The sequence below is a fragment of the Fundulus heteroclitus genome, chromosome 4 (assembly GCF_011125445.2).
Source record: "Fundulus heteroclitus isolate FHET01 chromosome 4, MU-UCD_Fhet_4.1, whole genome shotgun sequence".
In the NCBI taxonomy this organism is placed as follows: domain Eukaryota; kingdom Metazoa; phylum Chordata; class Actinopteri; order Cyprinodontiformes; family Fundulidae; genus Fundulus; species Fundulus heteroclitus.
The window spans coordinates 6,527,983-6,552,807 of record NC_046364.1 but is presented as its reverse complement, the minus strand read 5'-3'; the positions used below and the strand labels follow the sequence as shown (position 1 = coordinate 6,552,807).

Sequence of the window (24,825 nt, the reverse complement as noted above, 5' to 3'; positions counted from 1 at the left end):
GTTTATACAAAGCTGTTCTTTGAAGGACAGATGTGTTTGTTGGGGAACTTTGACGACAACCAAGGAATATTGGTTAGCTCATAAAACTTTCCAAGACAAAACTGTCTAACAGGATGGACAGGGAGAGCATTATTCAGAGAAGTCAGTGGTAACCTTTGAAAAGTTCCATATATTCACAGCTCAGGTGGGATCCACAAATCTGGCCATCATGAAGTAAGTTAAAAAGAAGGACATGCAACATGCTGTGTTTGGTGGAATTACTGTAAACGCACAATACCCCCACTGTCAAACATGGTGGCGGGAGCATTATGATATGGAAATGCTTTTGTTTTGCAGGGAAGCTGGTCAGACCTAATAGTAAGATGGTCAGAGAAAAATACAGTTGCAAATTTGGAATGTAGCAGCTAAAGTTTCGTGACTTTCTGAACTTTCTAAAGTGTTATGAATATATTGAACGTATGGTTTTTATCATGTCCCTATAATGCTTCAAACCTTTTTCAGAATATGTTTCTCTACTTTGTCACGCTGAAGGCTGACTGCCAGAGCTTGTTTCGTGCAGCTGCACAGGAGATAGATAAGCAAGAAGGTTCTCACAGTAACTTACTGAGATATGAATTCTCAAGGTTTGTCATGTAAATATATTCGCACCCCTCCTATCCTTGAGTATAAAAGAGATCTACCAACTCTGACATGACACTGACAGATACTTTGCTCTCATGTTGTACAAGATTAATTTAATAAACCCGAGTGATTTTCATTATAAAAATGCATGGATAATCTTTTTTTTCCACAACTGGAAGAAAATATATTAGAGGCTGCAGAATAGTATAAATTACAAAGACTTGGGTGGAGTTTCAACTTGCAGTTTAACAGCAACCCTAGAAATACAACCAGAACAACAATAGAATTGATTAGCTCAAAGCGCATTTAGGTGAAAGAATAGACCAATCAAAGTCCATATCTATGTCCAATTAGAAATCACCAGCAATCGGACTGAGATTTGGTCATTAAAAAGTAAAAGTAGAATAAATATCTGTCTCTGGCCAAGAAGAGGCAACACAATAGAACTGCACCTCTACTTTCAGCAAACTATTGGGTTTACAAAATCTAGATTAAGGGGTGCTGAATACAAAACGCACAATACATGTTTATTATTTGTATTATTTGGGGGAAAAAATAATCAAACTATGTTTCCATTTCCTTCTACTTTAAAATTATGCCCAACATTGGGTTTTCGTCACAATCAGACAAAATGTGAAAAACTTCAAGAGCTATGAATATGTCTTCAAGAGACTTTTGTCAAGGGACAATGAAATGTCTTGCAAATTAGCGAAGATAGCGAAATCATTTCTAGATGGTTCCCATGACAACTTAGAAGAGAAACTTGTTTAAAAAAAAGATATAAAGCAAAGACAAATAACCTTGTGATAAGAATAGTTATCTAACCATGTTTAATTCTTTTGATATCTCTAAAAGGCTTGCTACATAGTGATATCAAAGCATCCTTTTTGTACCCATTTGTTTTTTTTATATATAGATATTCATCTTCTGTTACAGCAGAAGGCCAGAATGGCAGCTTTCTTCAATGAATCTATGAATGAAAATGTAATGCACCATGTTCATATTGAAAATAGCAATTGGTTTCATGTTATGACCCCACTGAACTCCATTGCCCACAAAGAAGTATTAACACTACCTAAGTCTTAGTGATGTTTAGTGTGTGTCTGGAAAGTCTATCCTATTCTGCATTTGCATAATGTTAAAATAATGAATGAGAAGCTCAGGTGAGATGCTTTTTGTGACTGGTTGCTTTTGTTTGAGCATATTTTTGTTCTGCATCCCTAAGGGAGAAGGCTTTAAGGAGAAACAACTTACTTTAAACTCAGTGCTGCTTGAAGGTTGACTTTCATATCACATCTAAAGATCACACATGCAGAGGTCTGGCAGCACTGGGTACCAAATAGGAAGAGACACTAGAGAGAAGTGCAGGAAAAAAAACCCCAGCAGCAGCAGCTAAAAATGTAAAGCTGTAGCAAAGACTCCTGTAAAACATCAACCAGCTCGATAAAAAAATGACCTTCAAGTAATGGACGCCAACATGGTGAACAGATGGAGCCATTAACTCCAACTAACTATCCAGTTCCAAAACAAAAAAGGATAATCTGAGCGTGTGATCAGCTTCCAGGTTTTCAAGTAGAGAGATTTGGATATTTCAATGACATATTGCAGCTCTGTGAGCTTTTGACCTTGTCTCTGCAGCATTATAACCACCAGCAATAACTGACACAATGTGTGTGTGTCTGTGTGGGGAGTTAAAATGACCTACAAGTATGCACCTGGAAAATACATTTAAAAATGACAGGTGTAGATGAGCGGAGGAAAAAAAAAACGTATTCATTATGAGCAAGCGTCATATAGCCTACGTTCAATTATAACATATTTGTTTATTTGAATATATACCATTATTTCTAATTACTAATTTGCACCTAAAAGGCTCATGAAAGAAATAGAGGGATAATTTTAATTTATCATTTGGACTTTATTATTTTTTTTAAATCTGGGTGTCAATTCAATTTTATGAGAATTTCTTTGTGTGAAAGGAGAAAAAACAAAGCCTATAAATTCTGACTCACAATTGAGGGCTCTTTCAGAACAAGGCAGAACTCTGTGATGAAACATATTAGTCCCAAACAGCTACGTAATGTAAAACATTAATTTACCCGAAACCATGGCAGCAATGATCACCAGTCATGATGTCTATGATTTAATGAGCAGCCATTTTCATCATTAACACCTATTGCACATTGACTTACGCCAAACAGGGAAGATTAAAGGGCTCCATGTGTTGCTATTATCTATCAGAATTGGTAAAAACAGAAAGTCAACTTGAAACTGCGTCATGGAGCCCTGGTCAGCATTCAGGTTTTTCCCATGTAGGCTGATATAATTTAACTGCACCATATTTTTGACGTGCGTCACATGGCGCAGTGAAAGACAATTTAATGCTCTGAGACGTCCCAAGTGGTGAGCTAATTTATTAGTCAGAAAGTAGGTCATGCTGTCAATTTGTCTTGAGTAAATCTTGATCAGCAGAGTGTTTGCATATTGCTTTAGAAGATTGTCAGTGTTCACTGCAAAAACTGGATTCAGTTGAATATACTTGCATTGCTGTAAAAACCAACTACTACTTAGAAATAACAAACCCAGACCCCCAATAACTAGGGGCTGCTAAATTCTAAGGACAGCATGTTTTAGCTTGTAATTTAGAAATCCCAAGTCCAAAAAAAAAAACAAAAAACTATATATCACCTTGATCCTCAAATAATTCTGCCTCATATGACATAAACCATGCCCACTCCTTTAGCAACTTTTACCAAAACTAAACTGATCTACAGTACATGCCATATAAATCAATGCAATCCCTTTTTGGTTGTTTGACAAACAGAATAAAGATTGAAAAATCAAAACCTCTCTTAAAATGAAAGTTTAATCGGTGAGAAAAAAAAAAAGTCAGTTTTGACTTGTCTTCAGTATTTTAGATTTTGGATAAAAAGCTGCTAGAGGAATAACAAAATGCATGAGCGATTTTCAAGCACCTCATATAAACCACAAAACAACCAACAAAACCGGAACAAAGCTGAATATAAAGTAATAAGGATTCTGTAGCCACATTGTGTCACAGAATACCTCCTTTGTGTAAAAATGGACCATAAAAATGAATGTTTAATGGTCATGCATGCAGGCATCATGGTGGATGTGTATCATATGATGCCTGCATGCACTATAATGCATGCAGGCATCATAATGATAGGGGAGGCCAGTCCTTTGGCAGTAAGACAATGGTGGTAAGTTTGATGTGTATTTTAGATAATCATCAAACATCCCAACAATATTATTTAACACCTACACTCATAAAATAAGGTCCTCACATTTTCATGTTGTAGTCTGGTTTTGTTACATTAAAATATGAATAAAGTTCCCATCACTTTTACACTGGTTATTTTTTTAGATTTAGCTGTCTACAGAAAACTTTAAAAGTTTTGATTAATAGATTTTTTAAAAATGGTTTAACATGTGGTTGAACAGACAGTATTTCACAGCAGCATCTATAGATATTTTTTGATTAATAACATGGAACTTTAGACTGTCCAGTACTAAAGCACCCGTAGTTCAGGTTCAAATGAATCGAAAGATGGCTGATGTTCTCTATTCCTTCGCATGCTTAGTCTTCCAGACCATTTCAACAAGGCCTGAAATCCAAGTTTATGAGGAAACATGCTGTGTTTAACAAAAGAAGTAAAACAATATGTATAATTAAATATCCAGTCTTATTTTGTTTCCCTGAGATGCCTAGGCCCACTCAGAAGAGTTAAACATTAAAACCCTTAAGCAGAAATACTTAGAGGAACAAAATAATAATTTCACACATAGTACTGTGCAAGGTATGAAAAAACGCTGTAAATCAGGAATAGTTTCAGCAATTGGAGAGTAAATAGTTTATTTTTATCAATGAAACTGCAGAAAACGAGCAGATGAGGGATGTAAATCAAGATGATATCTGCTGTGCCCATCATTTGCCTTCAAGACAGCATCAATTCCTCCAAACATCTTGGAGATTCTTTGGAGAAGCCTACATCCATGGATAGATGTGGTTTTACTCAAATCCTTCTGTCTCTTCATGTAATCCCAGACCCGCTCGATGATGTTGGAGGCAATCCTCCAAGGCGCATTCTAAGTGAGATGCAAATCAACCCACCCCTGACTCTCCTGGGTCATATTGCTTTGTGCGAGTTGAGTCCTAGGTCCTCTGAAACATGATGAGACTACTTATGTAATCTCTTTGGAAATAGGTGGAGGACAGAGTTGCATACAAGATCATATCCCGGCGCAGTCCACTTGCCCCTCAAGAGCAAAGGAGACACTTTTGACAACAATGAGGTCCAGATTTTGGATAGAGAGAACAGATGGTTTAAGCAGGGGTGAAAGGAGCCCTCTTTGTCAAAAGAGTAAAGGCAACACTGAACAGGGAAGATTGTGCTTACAACCCCTCAGTTTATACAACTCTGTTCTCCAACTCATCTCATCATGATTCAGGTGACCAAGTGTTATCTGCCAGAATTGACTCCAGGATCAAAGTGTTTAAAGAAAAGAAAATCTGAGTGAAAGTTCAGTTGCGTCCAATGTAAGCCTGTTTGCTAATTAGATATTTAATTTTAACAGTTTATTATTTGATTTTAACATTATTCTACACATAGAGGACTTATGTTCTATCAAACAAGTAAACTAGCCATCATTTGAATACCTAATCTGATAATAAATGCCATTTTACTACAGTTGATTAAGGGCTATGTTGTCTCCTCCTCTCCCGTTTCCTAAAACAAGTTTAACCTCTCAACATTTGTTTTTTTTTTCCTTATATTCTTTGAAATGTGTGTCTTTGGTTCCAATCAAGTACCAGCTGATAATCAAAACCATGAAACAATTGAATTAGTTTGGATGTACAAAATGTTAAAAGGGCCAATAACAAGGAATTCAGTTTTGCCACACTTGTTATGAAATTACCATTTAGCAGAACAGTGTAACTGATTGGTCATTTACTACGGTGGCAGATAAAAGGGGAAATAATCCGCGTGAATCAGTTGATGAGCTCTGAGGCAAGCCGCATTAATCAATGGAATAAGAAAGATAATTACAGACAGAGACTGAATGGTGTCAGATAAGATGAGAAAGAATTCAGAGAAGAAAAGAGAACCAGGCAGTATACACAGGTACATAATTAGTCATGTCTGGGATGAAACACTCAGGTCAAGGGGCTCTGACAACAGCGCCTCCCCTGAGCAATCTGGATCCATTACTGGAATATTTGATTCCAGGTCACTTCCAAACAGCTACAAGGTGGTGTTCAGAGCAAACAATGGAAAAGCAAACAATCTGCAACAATGAAAAAGTGATGCCTAGCTTTTAACTCGTCTTTTTTTTATATATATTCTGCAGATATGTTACGATACCAAACTCAACCTTGGCTTTATGTTTCTACAATAACACTGGAAAAAACAACTCATGATTGATCATAGACACAGCAAAATGTATTTACTTAGTAGTCACATATTTTGACCATAAAAAGAAAACACAAAAAACATATTAATCAAAAAATGAAACAATATACACTAAGTATTTGTCCTGATAATGTTTAATTAATCCTTTTGAGCCCAAAAAGGACTTTGCTCCATGCATGATCAGAAGAAAAAAACATTGTTGTGCCATTTGTCGGCATTACCCCTGAACTATAAGAAAGCAAGATGGTGACAATTGATGCAGCTACTGTCCAGCAAAGTCTCGCTGTAAAGTGACACCTCGCCATGGTCGAAGATCAATCAATCTACAGGGTTAAGGTTACTCTATCTTTACGTACCTCCACCGGATATTGCCAAGTCACTTGGCTCCATCACAGATTTAAGTAGACGCCAAATTAGATGTGCCACATAGTGGGGCGATTTGGAAAAGATCTCTCATTCACGTGCTGCATGGATTTGTACCAACAGATTACTGGCATTACCTTTCACAGGTAAGAACATATAGAGTACTGATAATTGTATTTATTCATTATAACATCATTATAACGTTGTATTAACGTATATGGGCTCAATTGCTTCTCCTTGTTTATTCATTGCGAACATGCTTAATATCGTACTTCCGGTCACATGGTTTTGTTATTGTAAATATACACAAAAGGGCTTCATTTAATAACGAATAGAGCAAAAGCCAAGTGTGAAACACATAAATAATATACATTAAGCCGTCAGGGTGCAATACTTTAATTGGAAAACTTTGTATGCAACCAGCGTGAACTACTTGTGTAGAAAGTGGTAGTCAGACACATTTTGAAAAATGCCACCAAAGCGGGTGGTTCCAAGCGGCATGGATGAGCGGTGGGAGTTTTAAGCCCCACGGTGGTCAGGAAGAGGGAAAGTGACCTGTTGAAACATCTAGTGACCAGGGCAACATCTGGTGGTTTTGTCACGGATCTGTCTTTTGAAGTGGGGTATTTTTCACCCCCCCTTCCCAAATGCTGGGCTATGGTGCCCAAAGCATGTACCAGTGATAAAAGCATGTATCGTTTGAGCCAATAGGAGAATTCCACTGCTATAACAGCTTTTCAACCCCAAGAGAGTAGCACTAAGATGGCTTTAAGACAAATATTGATGAAATAAGCAAGTTCACATAAAAATGGGGGAAAAAATTGCACAGTAACATTAAAATACCGCCCTTAGACCCAGTTTATACAGTTTTTCTGCAAAAAGAATTACCACATAAACTGGATTTTGGGGTGAGTTACACTTTCAAGAGATGGTTGAGATTTATTTAAAGCACAGCTACTTTGGCTAGAAATGCTTAAAGACTCTGTTTTGCATTGTTTACGTGGGAAGGTTACTGTTATGCACCATGACTCTGTTAAATCACCACAGACCACAATATTCATAAACATCTAATGCAGAGGTGATGATGGCTTAAAGACTTAGAAAATACAATTTCCAGAAGCCCTCTGACATGCAATAGACTGGAGTTCAACATTGCCATTTCAGCTATTGCCTTGGCCTTCCTGTCACTAACCACTAATTTGAAAATTGTGTGATCAAAGGGAAGAGATAAATCTGTAGCAGGTAAGGCATAACCTCTTAACTGAATTATCATTTCAAAAGGGAACGTTAGATAGTGATCATGTGTTGTTCCATTTAATGGACATTAAAGGAGCAAGGAAGAAAAAATAAATAAACCTAAAGAAATATGCAACTTAGGAGCACTTTATTTTCCCTGAATATATTGATAAAGCAAAAAACAAGTTTACCGCAAATAAAAATAGAAAGTTGTTAAAACCACCGTGTGAGCGCTGACATGGGATAATATGGCTGGAATAACTTTTTAGAAGACAAAGCTGAGTTTAACACAGCAGAAATAACATATATTTTAGAAGTTAAAGATAAAGACTGCCTTATGATCCCCAGGACCACTACAACTTTTTAAATTATTGGATTATGTTGAAGATATCCAAGCTCCTCCAATGGCTGCACAATATTGGAAGAACACATCATATGTGATAAAGTTCATGAATGTTGCAATGAAAGTATTCCGCATGGTGAACACTTGGCTAATCCATGTTAATGCATTTGTACAATATGTTTATGCAAACCTACATCCCAAATAGTGAATAGTCAACCCAGCTCACAAAGAAAAAATAAATTAACTATTTCCTTGTTAACTATCTACTTTAAGGAAAATGTAGCATCCGACTACATCTGCTGTTTTGGCAGCAAGACATTTTAGTTTCTTAATGACTTTCCCAGAACATCTTAATGCCAATCTAAAACATTTTTAACTGCATTAAACAACAAGCATCACCAAATGTATCACTGGCATAAAGAGCCTGAATTTTAGCTGCACAATTAGCTAACAATGATTGCAGTCCAAGCAGCGTTTAATGATGATATTGAGGACCATGTTATTGTGATAATGAGAAATTTGGAAATTTGATGTGCAGCCTTAGCCTCTGCCATCATTTTCAGCCATGAATGAAGATTACCATTAGTATTACAATGAGCTTCTTAGCACAATGAGAGGATGCAGGTGAAGAAGGTGTTGCGTCCACAGCTCTGCACAACACTGAGTGTACAATTTTGCACAATAAATTTACCCTGGGGAAGTGCTTTGTGTCAATATCTAACCTGTGTTTTTTTGCCAATTACTGTGAACTTATCACCCCGCGGGTCTGAAAGTTGTTTTTAATGAGCAATGCTGTGATCATCAGAAAGTTATTTGAATTTCTTTGAGTGTGCACTTGCAATTTTTCCGCCTCCTTACTAACTATTGCTAACCCTAAGCCCCTAGCCCATGGGCTTGTCCTACCAGCATAGCAAACAGATTAATCTGAATTACAGCCTGAAATTTTAACAGATGATTTTAGTCTCTTAGTACCCAACTAACAGTATGCACAATTTGGAGTTGTCTGCACTTCTCTCCTACTGGGAACCACAATCTACATTAACTTCAGCTGATAGGATGCTCAAAAAAGTTGGATAATTTTTGAGTGCCATCACGGGGAATGCTTTCCAATCATGAAACATGTCAGAAGACCTCCAAGACCCTTCAAAGATGATTTTTAACATTGTTGTACAGCTTTGTATAAAGGAGGGCCTAAACTAAGTACGAGACAATCTATTGAAAAATTGTTTTAGGAGTTTTCCATCCCATGTTGATACTTGTATTTATAGCTAAAACTACTGATAACCTAGGGACTTGGATTCTCTTTAAATGTAGTAGAAAGTAAGATTTAGTGTAACCTTTTTTATGTTACATGACAGGCTTTGTCTCAGCTGAAGACACTACTGGCTAGATACAGCTTCTCCTTACACATGTTTTAACCTATGTCATGTTTTCTTAGGACGGATGTCTGGCAGACAACGGTTAGCATGACGTCTCAGAATGTCCATAAACTCTCTCGTTTCTGATCCTTCAGATTAAGTACACATCCTAACCCCAGGGTATAACTCTTTCACTTAAACACAAAGACTCTCAAAATACACACAAACAAAATGACAGGTACACAGTGAAGGTAAAAGCCTGAGGGTTTGGTGCATGCAACAAACAGTGTCAAAGGCAAGAAAAGGGACAGCAGAGATATCCAAAGGTCTCTAGTAGGTCAAATATGTCATCACAACGCTGTTTTTTTTTTGTTTTTCCAACAACACATTTTGAATTCTCTGTTTATGTTGACTGCATTCATATAAAAAAACATGGAGTCTTCAATAAATAAAATGCAAAATTATAAATGTACGAATTTATGCATTAAACTAAAGCGCAACACTGAAGTTATGACCCAGAATGCCCTGAGGTGACCTTCAGAAGGAGCTTCACGTGGGCTAAAGACAGAATGGTGGTTTTCTCTCTAAAGGAAAATGAGTCATCTCAAAACCTGCACGCCTTTATTGATAGCCGCCTCCTGTTTCACCAGTTCTGTTGGCAACACAGCAACCTGTGTCTGGCTGCACTGTGTTTTTCATTTTACTTAACCTTCACTGAACCAAGATACAGAAAACAATTCAGATTTAAATTCTCCTGAAACAGATACGCATCAGTTCAGGTCACAACAACAGAACCAGTACATGAATAATACATGCATGTAGATTTTATTGTTATTATTATTATTATTATTTTTATTACTTTTTTAAATATGAAATTATTGAACAAAATGTCAAATCTTCTAATCCACATGGTATCAGGAGATCAAGCGGGGTCAGAATGGTCAATCATCTTAGACTCCAATATGTTCAAATGTGCCAGATTTAATCTAGAGAGACAGGCTTTTTAAAATTCAGGACATTTTACAGCTGATTTTAAGCAGAAGGAACAGCATATTTAAATTGCTTTATTCCCAATCCTGTGCAGTCTTTGGGAATAGATGAAAGGAATAATTTGTCAGAAGAAAGACAATAACTTTCTGTTCTTTTATGAAGGATGTAGGTCTGTAAAATGAATTGGAGCAGACCAACAATATATTTATAAATGAGAATATGCCAAGACTATTAAACCCCAGAGTGCACATTTCAGTGGTGTGTTGGAGTTAAAAAATGCATGTTGAGCTGTATCTGGAAAAAAATAAAAAATTGCAAATTCAGCTCCTCGCCAGGTCCAGAAAATAAACAAATAAGACCCCATTCTGCTTATAACACAAGATTGTATTTGGACTGAATAAATGTATAGCACTTTTTTAGTCATACTAACCACTCAAAGCACTTAACACTATTCACATAGTCACACTCAGTGGTGTGCACACATTCACACAGCAACCAATGTGCAGATTTACATAAGCATCTTGGGCCTAGTCGAGGAGAGGAGGGTGTCTGGTTTGAAGACCTCAAGATCGCATCTTTGGTTTTTGCGGATGATATTATTCTGTTGGCCATCACCTCCAGTGCACTCTGGAACGGTTTGCTGCCGAAAAGTGGCTGGGATGAAAGTCTGGTCCTCTATTTTGAGGCCATGGTCCATGACTGGAAAAAAGGTGGATTGCACCCTCTGGGTTGGGGGTCAGACTCTGCCTCAAGCAGAAGAGTTTAAGAATCTTGTTGACGAGTGATGGTGGGACAGAATGGGAGATGGACAGAGGGGTCGGGGCTGCATCTGCAGCAATGAAAGCTGCTCCAGTCTGTTGTGGTGAAGAAAGAGTTGAGCGAAAAAGCAAAGACCTCGGTTTACCGGTCCGTCTACGTTTCAACCCTCACCTATCTTCATAGGTTATGACTGGAAGAATGAGATCATGGATACAAGCGGACGAAATGAGCTTCCTCTGGAGGGTGGCCGGGCTCAGCCCCAGCTTCTTAGCATTGAAAGGAGGCAGTTGAGATGCTTTGGACATCTGATCAGGATGCTGCCCAGGCACATCCCTTGGGGATTTCTGGGTGTATCCCGTGACCCAATATTGGATAAAAAGAAGACGATGGATGGATGGATGGATGGATGGATGGATGGATGGATGGATGGATGGTATTGGATAAAATGCACACTTATGTCCCATTTTTCAAATTTTTCTTTGTAAAAAAGAATGAACCACACCCATTTCCTTTTACTTCACCATTGTGCAGTAGTTTGTGTTGGTCTGTCAGACAAAATCCATTGATGTTTGTTGCTGTAGGATAACATAAAATGTAGAAATGTTCAAGGGGTATGAGCACTTTGAAAAAGCACCATATTACAAAAATCAACACAAAAATAAATAAAATCACTGTGAGGATTAAAAAGAAAATGCATCGGTTGACAAATCTTTGAAACAAAGTACTGTCTTCCTAAACACAATACAGGTGAAGGAATTAGGCCAATTAAAATTTCAAGGCTCATGTGTCTGACAGCTTGCTTTACAGAAGGGTACATTCCTAAGATTAAAGTGAGTTTTTCCCTGATACACATGGCTGTTTTTCTCTCTTGATATTCTGTCCAAATGAACTTGGATGCTAAACTCGGGAACCTGGGGAACAATCAACATTAAATCTAAGTAAATAAGTAAGCCAACATTTTTTTTTTAATTTGTACCCTCATCTGTCTGTTTCATGAAAAAATCAATTATGGTGACACATGATGACACTAAAGATGCTTGATTCATAACCATCCACGTAGTTTATGTGGAATAAACCATTGCTTTCATACAGTGACCATAAAGGTCTATTTCTTAATTTTTTTTATCATTTACTTAGCCTGAAGAAGTTTGTTTTTTTGCATAATTATGTCCATGACCCAACATATGGACACTTTGACAGAGCTGCTGTAAATATTCAACAAGCATTTCAGTATGACATTGTGAAATCTGCAAATGCTGACTAGCAGAGGCAGAAAAAAAAGCATGTCCTTGAGACAGTGTCACACCAAAACTAAATTTCTGTTTTCTCAGATGAAAGGTACCATGACTTGAGTTCCTCTGGGAAACGCATAAATGCATTTCTGCCTTCTGGTGAAAATCATGGAGAAGATATGTTTGGGCAGATATCAGATCAGAGATAAGAGTTCCTGCCAACACGGTGGTGGGCCTTAATGTCTGACCTGGAAAACTGGGAGAAGTTCGATAAGTATGCTGTCATCTGCCTCACTTTGATCTTACAGGAAAAGCTTCACAGATCAGATCCACAGAAAGGTTGTAATTTCCTGGGCATGTACTGGTAATATGAATGAGATGGTGAATGGAGCTTGACACCTTTTGGTGCTGAAGGGTCCAGTTGATCGGACCATTTTTGAAATTATCTCCACTGAGGTGTTTTTGTCCATCTTTTTTATATAGGCTGACAAAAGGAGGAACTAAACTCCGGCTCTTTTTGTCTAAAGCACTCTACTTTCTTTTAGCTACTCAGCAGGAATTAGGGTAAAAGAAATTTCAGAAAGGTGCTAATGTCTTCAGGGTGATTACTTTCTAGACAATCACACAAGAACTATGTAGGAGTTCCTTATAATCTGCCTCATGCAAATAAGAACTGCACTGAATAAACCCAGCAAAAAAGACACATTTAGATTTGCGTTACTCAACTAGACATATGTTTCATATATTTTCTTTTTTTTTTTTTTTGCTATTTTCTATTCAGTAAGTTTTTTTTGTCCTGCTTATTGTTCACAGCTACAAGAAAGAACCAAACAAAAATGGTGACAACTGAAATGCAGTTTTTAACAGAACACAACATTATTATACATAGAAATATAATATTGTATAATGAGAATATTTTACTGAAAAATACTTCGAAGAAAGTTTTATTGTCACCGATGTTTCAGTTATTTATTAATAGCTTTAAGCTCTTGCGCAACTTGCATATCTTTCTTCTTGCTCATTCCTACAGTAAAGTATTCAGACAGTTACTATTTTAGATGTGCTTTCTAAGAAGGCAAAAGTTTGAAAGTTTTTCCAGTATCTGTGTGTGCTCGGGGTGAGCAGTATCTCATTGACTTGTTACTGTATCCATAGTATGAGCTGACGACAGGGTAAAAGCAGCCATCAGACCTTGAAGTTTCTGCAAAAGTATGATGAAATGAAAATATAAAGCATTCGCATGGCAAAATAAGAGCGAGGAGGTCTGTAATTACCGGGACAGAGTTCTAATATTCAGATAAAAATATAAAGCACTGGCATAACATAGCTAGACTCGGTAAAAATGTGTTGAATGTAAAATTTATAAACAGACTCGGAGCATTCACTTTGAACAGTTAAGTTTCAGCCCCTGCATTCATTCCACTGACAGACACAACCATGTGCGAATGAGCACCACGGCAACCCGTTCAACCGCACTCTCCGAACTGCTTCCGCTCTCCTCTAAAGAACAATTTTTGTTTGATTATTTTGCGACCTGTTCTCCCGAATAACACCCTGGTACAATCTTTTTTATGATCACTACTGTCTCAACTCATAGATATCCACTCACTTGGTAATTAATCTATAAGACAATGGCCTTATGGCAGTAGCAGGCGTGTGGGGGGGAAAAAAAATCAATATCACCATATAGTTAAATCATCCAGTGCATTGTGTGGCTGAAGGTGACAGAACATTTCTACAATGATTTACACTCCTTGACAGTGCACATGTCCAGCAAGTTAGATGGAGGGGGGAAAAAATGGGCAAGTAGCCCTTCCCAACTCTCAAATAGAGATGTGAGGAACAAGTAAGACTGATATAGCTAAGGTGAATGTTTATAGATCAGCTCAGACAGAGTTTAATGTCCCTACTCAAGAGCTGGTAAGGCAATTATATTACTGTTAGCTTTCACATCATGAAGGAACTGTGTCAGCTCAACGCGCTGAACATGCTACACATTGGAGGGATACAGCATGTTATATAAATATACCACCTCCCTCTCACATTCTCGGTGTGCTAATTTGCCCAACGACGTTTCCCCTTCAGCACCGTTAACAACCTGTCTCTCTAGCTGACACCCCAGCAAACAAATGTTTACTTTGATAATCCCAGACAGCTTATTAGATGTGTCAATTCAGAGGAGCGGGGGGGGTTTTAAAAGAAAGCCGTTCCTGGAAGCGATTAAGTGCCACGCGCGCCTCACCTGTTACAGTCGACGTGCAGCAGGAGGTGGGAGGTGCTGATGGTGAGGGCGATCTTGTGCCACTGTCCATCAGCAAGGCGGTAGGGGAATGACTCAGACCGTGGCTTGCCCTTGAAGCGGTAGTGGTAGCGGATCTCCTCTCTCACGCCGCTGCTTTCCAGCTCAAAGAAACTGGAGGTGCAGAAAAGAGATGAAACTTTCTCAGTTTCTCAGAAAAAAAAAATTCACATGAAAATGCATTGTGAGGACAAGGTCTTGTTCAAAACAGATCAATCCATTATGTTGTTAAAATTTTTTTTATGTATTTTCTGTATCCCGTAAAGTTGCACTAAAGTACCTTGTTTGACCGCAAATGGTCCTCTTTGAAAATTAATCTTCTCTGCACAAAAAAAGAGAAAATACAATTGTCTCCTAGGTTCTTATTTGGCTGAAATGAAATGATTTTCTTTCACATTATACCCATGTTTTGCATATGTGTAGGTATTTAATGGCATCACCGAAAGTCAAGTGGGGAAAAAAAGCTAAAAAGAACCTTGGATCTGGTAAAACAAAATCAAAACTAACTAGAGATCATTTGTGAAAGTAGATGATTCTTGCAGTGAAAGCTGCGAGTCAGTCTTTCAATGCAACCTGTTGGGTTTCCTTAGATAGAAAACCTTTTGACCAATCTGTCTGGATGATTTGATTGAATTATCTCTGTAAAGGGCCTACGATGACATGGGCTGTAAATTGGAGCTATATTAATAAACTCATTTGATCAAAGAAACCAATTTTATTTAACAAAAAGAACAGAAACATCACAATTTATCAAATCAAAATAAGAAATATTCTGGATTTTTCTTTGCAGTCTACAATTGCAAAGAAAAAAAGAGCAGAATGTGGTGTGAATAAACACTCAGTAACTCCATAAGTTAATTTTCACCAGAGGGAATAAACTGCAGCTAATACTGATCCAATAGCAATCCACAAACAATCCTCAATCAGACCTCATTGACCAATGCCCAAAGCCTTGCATGTGTCAAAAAGAGGTGTGAATGCTAAAGTAAAAACATGAAACAATCTTTAAGAGAGGCATCAGGTTTTTTTTTTAGCAACCACATTTGTATTACTACTCAAATATATGTTGAAGAATTAGAAAATGGAGAACTTTTAGCTCTTCAAGTAGGGCACCTGCATAACGTTTTATTAATCCTACATTCATATCAAACAAACTGAAAATTGTCGAGTTTTTTCAATACTAGTAATTTTCTACATTAGAAAAGATTTAATAGAATGTAAAATAAAAAATGCACAATTAAATTCCAGTTACTTTTAAACATGATTAAGAAGCTGCTTTTATTTTATTTTATTATTTTTTTTTGCCTTTCCATATAAATTTCCCCTTTAGCTCAAACATTTGGAAGCAAAATCAAAAGTACAAATTTTTTCTTGTTCTCATAAAAATAAGCTCCTCTCTGGCTTTAACAAAGGCATTGGATTATATATGATATGCAAACTGGGAGATGATTTGTCTGTCTTAAAGATTTCTTAAACTCCTCTTATGTTTTAAACTCTGCTTTCTAAGAAAGGCATTATGACCCTTAACTTGAAGTTGCTTTCAAATGTATAGTGGCTGTTTTTCCTGTTTTTTTTTTTTTTGGTTTTTTTTTTGGCCTGGTGTGTATATTGCAAAACAAAATAGGGGATTTTGATGAAGGAGAATTTGAAGTAGGAGATCCAGCAGCACTTGGGATTGAACCAACATCTGATGCTTCTCTTGAAATTAGACTTCATGTTCAGCCAGTCGCCCCACAGTCCAGCATCCAGAGTCTCCATGGTAACCAGCTGTCGTACTGGTCAGTGAGTGGCGGTGGTCTTCACCCCTTTTACTGCCAGGACCACATCTCCATCATTTGTGTGAAATACTAGCAGCTGCTACCATCCCTGGTATATCCAGATACATTCAGAGATGTTGCTAAGGAGTTAGTGAAAATCAAAAACATAGCACTATGTTACTTGCAGGTAAAAACATTTTTTTTATAGCTGGGAACAATCCAAGGACAAAGATTAGTAGGAAAATACGTGGCACCATAGACTCCAAGCTCTACCTGGCTAACAGCTCTATTAGGCCGCCCATATTCCTTGCATCCTTACTTAAGAGCTATTATCCACAAATGGGGCAAATTTCTGTTAATATGATTCCTGTACCATTTTTTAATTCATGTAAAGGAAACAAAGTTGACAAAAAATACCAGATTGCAATTAAGCCATAATGCCAGATTTTCTTTAAAAGCTATACAAAGTGTAAAAAAAAAAAAGTTATTTTCCTGCTCTACAAAATCAGATAAATAAAAAAAAATATACAAGTAATTTTTCAAACAACATTTTTACTGTAATTATCAGACTAAATCGCAGCTCAAAACACAGTTTGACAAATAAGCGTGCCAGGGATTGAGTGATTTATTAAACATTGTTTCAATAAGCCAATCATTTGACCAATTAGACTTTCTACACAAATACCTAATATAACTTTTTGTTCCACCATTTGCATTTTACTGTCAATGCAGCTGTATTGCTTTCATCTCTTGTCACGCCATGTGGGCCCTCCACTTCACTGTTATCAGCCATGGTGAATTAAAAGCCTGATAATTACAGTTTGCAGCAGCCTGGAAGCCGCAGGCAAACAGTCCTGACATTTTACGCTCCCTGTGGCTATACATGACCTCAAAACAGGAACCTTTGCTCCTTAGGCAAACTCCAGATTAAAACAAAGAGAAATTCTTCTTGTGGAGACATATCCCCACGTTATGTCAGCTACAATTATAAGCACAGAATATAGCAATTCAAATTATATACAAATCCAGCACATTGGTAAACTAATCTCGAGAACTCATGCATATCAGACACAACCCTGTCCTGTCTGATCACTTTTTAATAACATTTGAGTTTAATCTAACTGAATTCTCCACCCCCAAAAGAGGGTTCCATTATAGTAGATTTTTATCGGATAATGCTGTATCAAAACTTAAAGAGTCTGTCCCCTTTTTAATATCCTCAGTATTGCAGAAATGCCCTGTAGATGGCAGCATTGCTGTTTCTTCCCATTCACAAATCGATACCTTTGCTAACAATGTGACTTCCTCATTGCGTTCTGCATTAGACAATGTAGCTCCCTTGAAAAAGAAGGTGATTATTCACAGGAAGCTGGCTCCTTGGTTTAATTCAGAGCTGCGTTCCTTGAAGCACAATGTTAGGAAATTGGAGAGAAAATGGCGCTCTACACACCAAGAGGAATCCTACTTAATCTGGAGGGACAGACTATTGTTGTATAACAAGACCCTCCGCAGAGTTAGAGCAGCATATTTTTCATCATTAATTGAAGAGAATAAAAATAATCCTAGATTTCTCTTTAGTACAGTTGCCAAACTTACCCAGAGCCACAGCTCTGTTGATCCATCCATTCCCTTAGCTCTTAGTAGTAATGATTTTATGGGATTCTTCATAAATAAAATTGATGCCATTAAAAATAAAATAATTGGCATCCTCCCAAACATGATTACCTCGTCCTCAGTAAGTGAGGCAGCATTGGAGGAATCTTTAGAATCTGTGCAGTGTTTGAACTGTTTAGAAGCAGTAGAGCTTTCTGAGCTATCTAAAATTTTAGCTTCATCTAAACCTTCTACCTGTATGTTAGACCCAATCCCAACCAAGTTGTTTAAGGACATATTCCCTTTGATCAGTGGCACTATTTTAGACATGATTAATCTATCCTTAGTAAATGGATATGTACCACAGGTTTTGAAAGTAGCTGTTATTAAACCTTTACTTAAGAAACCTTCTCTTGATCAAGATGAGTTAGTAAATTACAGACCTATATCTAATCTTCTTTTCTTATCTAAAATTCTTGAGAAAGTAGTTGCTAATCAACTTTGTGAACATTTACAAAGTAATGACCTACTTGAGGAGTTTCAGTCAGGCTTCAGAGCTCATCATAGCACTGAAACAGCTCTGGTGAAGGTCACTAATGATATTCTCATGGCCTCAGATAATGGACTTGTGTCTATACTTGTCCTGTTAGATCTCAGTGCTGCGTTTGATACAGTTGATCACAATATTCTCCTACAAAGACTTGACCATACTGTAGGGATTAAGGGGAAAGCATTAGGCTGGTTTAAATCTTATCTGTCAGACAGATTCCAATTTGTTCATGTTAATAATAAATCTTCCTCAAACTCTAGGGTCACCTGTGGAGTACCACAGGGTTCAGTCCTTGGACCAATTCTCTTTACTATATATATGCTTCCGATAGGCAAAATTATCAGACAGCATGGGATTAATTTCCACTGTTATGCTGATGATACTCAGCTATATTTATCCATAAATCCTGATGAATCCAATCAATTACTTCGACTGCAGTCATGTCTTGATGACATCAAAAGCTGGATGACTTTAAATTTCCTGCATCTAAATTCTGACAAGACCGAAGTTTTAATCTTTGGGCCAGAGTCCTCAAAAAATAAACTTCTTAACCAATCACTTAATCTGGGTGGCATTAATCTGGCCTCTGGTAATAAAGTAAAAAATCTTGGTGTTATTTTTGACCAAGACATGTCATTTAAATCCCATATTAAACAGGTTTCCAGAGTTTCCTTTTTTCACCTCCGGAATATCGCCAAAATTAGAAACATTCTGTCCAGGAGTGATGCTGAAAAACTGGTCCATGCATTTGTTACTTCAAGGCTGGACTATTGTAATTCTTTACTATCAGGAAGTCCACAAAATGCAGTTCAAAGCCTTCAGCTGATCCAAAATGCTGCAGCAAGAGTTCTGATGAAAATCAAAAAGAGGGGTCATATTTCTCCAATTTTAGCTTCCCTTCATTGGCTTCCTGTTAAATCAAGAATAGAATTTAAAATTCTTCTTCTAACGTATAAAGCCCTTAATAATCAAGCTCCATCATATATCAGAGCTCTGATTACCCCGTATGTTCCTAACAAAGCACTTCGCTCTCAGACCGCAGGTCTGCTGGTGGTTCCTAGAGTCTCTAAAAGTAGAATGGGAGGCAGATCCTTTAGCTATCAGGCTCCTCTTCTGTGGAACCAACTCCCAGTTTTGGTCCGTGAGGCAGACACCCTGTCTACTTTTAAGACTAGGCTTAAAACTTTTCTTTTTGACAAAAATTATAACTAGTGACTCATGTTACTCTCAGCTACCTTTATAGTTTTGCTGCTATAGGCTTAGGTTACTGGAGTATATCAGGATCTAATTTTCTCACTATATTGAGTTCTACTGTTCTTCAATTATGCATTATGTGTTGTCATTTCTGCTTTAACTTTCTGTTATCTCTCTTTTCTCTTCATAGTAGGTACACCTGGTCTGGCGTTCTGTTAACTGTGACATCATCCAGAGAAGACGGCTCACCCGCTACTACCATCTAATGTAGAACAGATTACTAGATCAATGTGTGCTTCTGTGCTTTTTTGTTTCTCTTGTTGTGTCTCTGTTCTGTCTTCTGTAACCCCAGTCAGTCGAGGCAGATGACCGTTCATACTGAGCCCGGTTCTGCCGGAGGTTTTTTTTTCCCGTTAATGGGTGGTTTTTCTTCCCACTGTCGCTTCATGCTTGCTCAGTATGAGGGATTGCAGCAAAGCCATGTACAATGCAGATGACTCTTCCTGTGGCTCTACGCTTCCCCAGGAGTGAATGCTGCTTGTTGGGACTTTGATGCAATCAACTGGTTTCCTTATATAGGACATTTTTGACCAATCTGTATAATCTGACCCAATCTGTATAATATGATTGAACTTGACTTTGTAAAGTGCCTTGAGATGACATGTTTCATGATTTGGCGCTATATAAATAAAATTGAATTGAATTGAATATTTATGAAAACTGTATTTGTACCCACCAAAGAGAAAATCAACTGAGGCTGCAGCGTTGCAGGTTTATCTAAACCCAAAGTTGGAACATTTATGAGAGTTAAAAAAACTGGTAAGAAGAAAACAAAGAGAAGAGTTCATAAAATGAACTGGAAAATATGTCAACAACGCTACGTAGGGTTAGACTTTCTGGTCTTAGAAAATACTTATAAAGGCTGTTTAACTGTCAACTGAATTTTGGCTTCATGTTTAGAGATAGCTGAGCATAGATTTTATAGATCTTTTAATCATTGTTGACTATTGTAGGCCGTCTCCCTGAAATATTTGCAGTCTAACTGCAAAACACTAAATTTGTTACCCTTCTAGTCTGACTGCCTTTATTTTCAACTGGTTGTTTAATATCCACACCTTCATGCAAACAGGTGCATCTGAATTAATTAGACAATTTTTTTTAAAGTTTATTTCAGTAACTCAATTAACTAAATGAAAGATCCATCCATCATATATGGCAGCTTATCGTTGCAGGGTCATGGTACCTGTCTCCAGCAGTCATTTGGTGAGAGGCGGGAAGCACCCGGAACAGGTCGCCAGTTCATCACAGATCAAACACATTGTTTAGATTTATTACACATGGACTCATGTTTTCAAAGCTTCATAGCTGATATAAAGATTTTCCGCTTACACCTGAAATGAAAAATGAAATCACAACATCTGATTAGTTAAAAGATTAGTGTCTTTTATAAGACCAGAGCTCTCAACTCTCACGCAGTGACCGTCTGACACACGCATGTCCCTGACCGCACACACGCCACGCATGGCATTCCCCACACACAAAAAATTAATAAATAACAAAGCCCATCTGGGCTGCGTATGATCCGTTAACAGAACTGTCCAATCAGAGCTCAGTCTAAACCCCGCCTTCTGCGGAGCTGTTTCAGCGTCGTTCACTGCGTGTGGCCATCAGTAATTCCTGCTGTAGTTTGTTTTAACATAACAGCAAATAAAGAGCAATCAGAGTTATATATAACTTTGCTCTTAAATGTATTCAGTGATTATTTATACATTTGGGGTGTGTTTCATTTGATCCATTCATGCAGGTCTGTCTAGAAACAAAAAGAACAGTCGTGTGATATTTTTTCTGTTTTGACCACCAACTGAACAATAAAGTGTGAACACTTCTCTTTCACTATTTAACAGAAGTGAAACATCCGTACCGCCATGCCAAGTCTGCTAAAACAAGACGGAGCCGACTAGAACTGCTCTTCCTGCATCGCTCCCGATGGAGGGGGTACAAATACCCTGTGACAACTTAGCTATGACAGAAATGTTTTCCCATTGGTCTGTATAACACCAATATGAAAACATTTCTAGGACAGAAAGGTGGGCATGATGAAAAGTATGATTAAGACCTGCTTAAAGTTATTTTCAAGAGGTATTTTTAATCTAAGAATGCACTTCATTGGAACACATATTCCAATCTATGGAGATGTACCTGTGAATTTGTCATCAGATAGGTTATAACCCTCTGCAAATCTAGACAGCACATCCACACAACTGGTATGAATAAAGTCCCAAATTAAACCGAAGTCGCCTCCTGACCTTCACTTCTATTTACTCCCCTGCCCTTAACACCTCTTTAATCTTCTCCATCTTAACACATCATTCCAGCAACTCCACTCCTCTGTCTCAGTGATTCCCAATACCTCTGCTAATACCAGTGACAGTGAAGGGCTAAGACTTCTATGTTGAGGCCAATCATTAAAATTCTTTTAATTTTTACTTGCACAGTTAAAGCCTTTTACAGACTCAACTCTTTGATGGTGACTATGAGACACATTTTATATGTCATACAACAACATCAAACAACATTAGCATAACCACGTAGTTGTAGACAATTTCTACTATACATAAATATACGAAAATCTCAATATTTTTCTTAATTCAAATATTTTTAAGTGAACCATTGTCATAGAATTCACAACAGAAGTCTGCAGAAAGTCAAATAATTCTAATATACAAGCAGTTCAAAGCAAATTATTCCAGGCGAAAATGAAATGAAATGACACAGGGAATAGGCATTAAACACTTCACATCAATATCAACTGATTTAATCAAACTGACGGGCTATGAAAACGTTTATTAATACCAAACTATTACAGAGACTGGTTCAACTGCAAACAAATACTTTCAATAAAAAGCACCAACGCCAACAATTACTGAAAACAAAGCAAGAGACCCGAAATTCTAGCCAGGCACAGGCGTGGCACATTAAAAGGTTTATTAATTAAAAATAAATAAATAGAAACCTGGTGCAGGCAGGCAACCTCTCCAGGAGCAAGCTGGGCAGAGTCTGGGGAACAGACCCTGGGTCAGACTAATACAAGGAACTTGGCTGGACTCGTGAGTAGTGGAAACAATCCAGGTCGAGATCCAGAAAACAGAAGCTTGGTAGGACAGTAGGGAAATCCAAAAAACAACAAAAGGTCTTCATGTGGTGAACAGAAAAGGGACCGCTAAAGATCTATCCATGAAAGCTATCAATAATTTGACACAGTCTGTGGAGAGCTTATGAAGCGCAGGAAACAGGTGTGAGGAATTAGCTTGATTGCAGAGCAGCTGAGAGGCAGGCTCACAGGTGCGGTGCATGACCCAATTATCACCTCGACTGCAGGCAGGCAAGCTCAAGACCGGTACAGCTGCATTTCTAAATGTCTGATTGTTCCAGGAAGTGCAGTTACTGCCATAATCCAAAAGTGGAAGGAACATGATTTAAATATCTACCAGTCGAAATGTGGAAAAAGCAGGGACTGTTTTTCCCATGAAAACTAAAAGTAATACATTAAATCTCTTTGCAAACTTACTGTGCAAGACTCCACAGTCTAAGAAAAAACATGCAGAAGCATGCTTACAGTTTAACATTTGGACAATCCAGCGACATTCTAGAAGAATAGAGTTTTGTCAGATGAAGTTGAATCTTAGTTCTTCATTAAACATAATCTTTGGAGGAAGAGTGGTTATGAACATCACTCAAAAAAACATGCCAAAAGTGGAGTTTTCAGGTGAAACATCATGGTATGATCGGTTGTCTCATAACATATGGTACTGGTCAACTTCATTTAACTGAAGGAAGGATAAATGAAGAATTGTACCTGCAGATTGTTAATGAGGGTCCGAAGATGAAACAGAGGATTTCACAGCAAAACAATAGTAAAAATCAAATGGCCAAGGAAACTATACACTGGTTTCAGATAAAGATAGTAAAATGCTGGAATGGCAAAGTAAATACCCTGACTTTGGGAATAACTGAAGAACAAAGTACATGCAGAGGCAAATTAGTTTTGCATGTGGGAATTATCTGGGTTGTTGCTGACATCTGATGACATTTATTTTGTCAATAGCACCATTAGAAAAATGTACACAGAGAAAAATCAATGACATGTTCAATTCTTATTTTATCCAGTGTATGCATAAGTGAAAGGTTCAACAAAAAGCTGTTGTATTTCTATCCTTGTGGTTTAAAGAAAATGTCCTTATACAAATGTGTCGCCTACTGTTGTCCTGATGTCATTACTCATAGTTTTTAATTTTCAACACCATAACCACAACGATAAGCAAAGTCCTCCAACACAAAGTTGAGAAGGACAGGAGTGGTAATAAACACAACCTTTCTGCTCAGCTAATAATGGGGCATCAACCCCCCACAAAGCTGGCTGTGTTAACGCTTAAACAATTATTACAAACTAAATTAACAAGGAAATGTTTTTTCCACAACATCCAATCCCATTTGCATGCATAAACTAGTGGCGGCTTCCTCACATATCAGCGTGTGAGAGAGAGAGAGAAGTGGAATCGGGGCGTCTATGGCCAGCCAGTTCGGCAGTCTTTATACAGCATGTCATCACTCTGAAATTAAATGAATACATCAATCTGTGCCTGTGCTGGGCACCGACCTGACACCCCATCTTCATCATGCTCCCGGAGCCAGAGCCGCTGATACTTGTCAGCTGGAGAAGAATCATTTGCATCGAGCGAGGAGCAAAATGAGAACGAGAGCTCTCCAGCTTCGCCTCTCCCACTGATGGAAACCTCCTCGGGGCTTCAAGAGAGCCAAAATCACCCAATGAGCAGAAACACTGTTATCCTGATTTGACTCATGAAATAATCATCAAGGGCATTAACTCCACTACACAGCTAGTGTTTATTTTATGAACTATTTAATGGTAGCTATTGTGTGCCTGTGTTACAGAACAGTAAATGAGAGGGGGCGGGGAGCTGTAGACTATTGGCAGGCAATAAGTTTATTATGAATTGCTCAGTCTGATGGACACCAAAATTTGGCTTGTCTCCTTTGGAGCCTTTTCTATGCAAAACATAAAGGATGAGCTTTA

At 37.7% G+C, this 24,825-nt stretch overlaps 1 protein-coding gene across 1 annotated transcript in view; it reads right to left on the bottom strand.

Moving 5' to 3' along the window:
• The window catches only part of LOC105931903 (protein kinase C-binding protein NELL1), a 269,740-nt gene that overhangs the window by 229,780 nt on the left and 15,135 nt on the right, over positions 1 to 24,825 (bottom strand). The window contains exon 3 of the mRNA XM_036135703.1: positions 14,580 to 14,750. Within this exon, the coding sequence (XP_035991596.1) occupies positions 14,580 to 14,750 (171 nt within the window). The remainder of the gene's footprint in view (positions 1 to 14,579; positions 14,751 to 24,825) is intronic.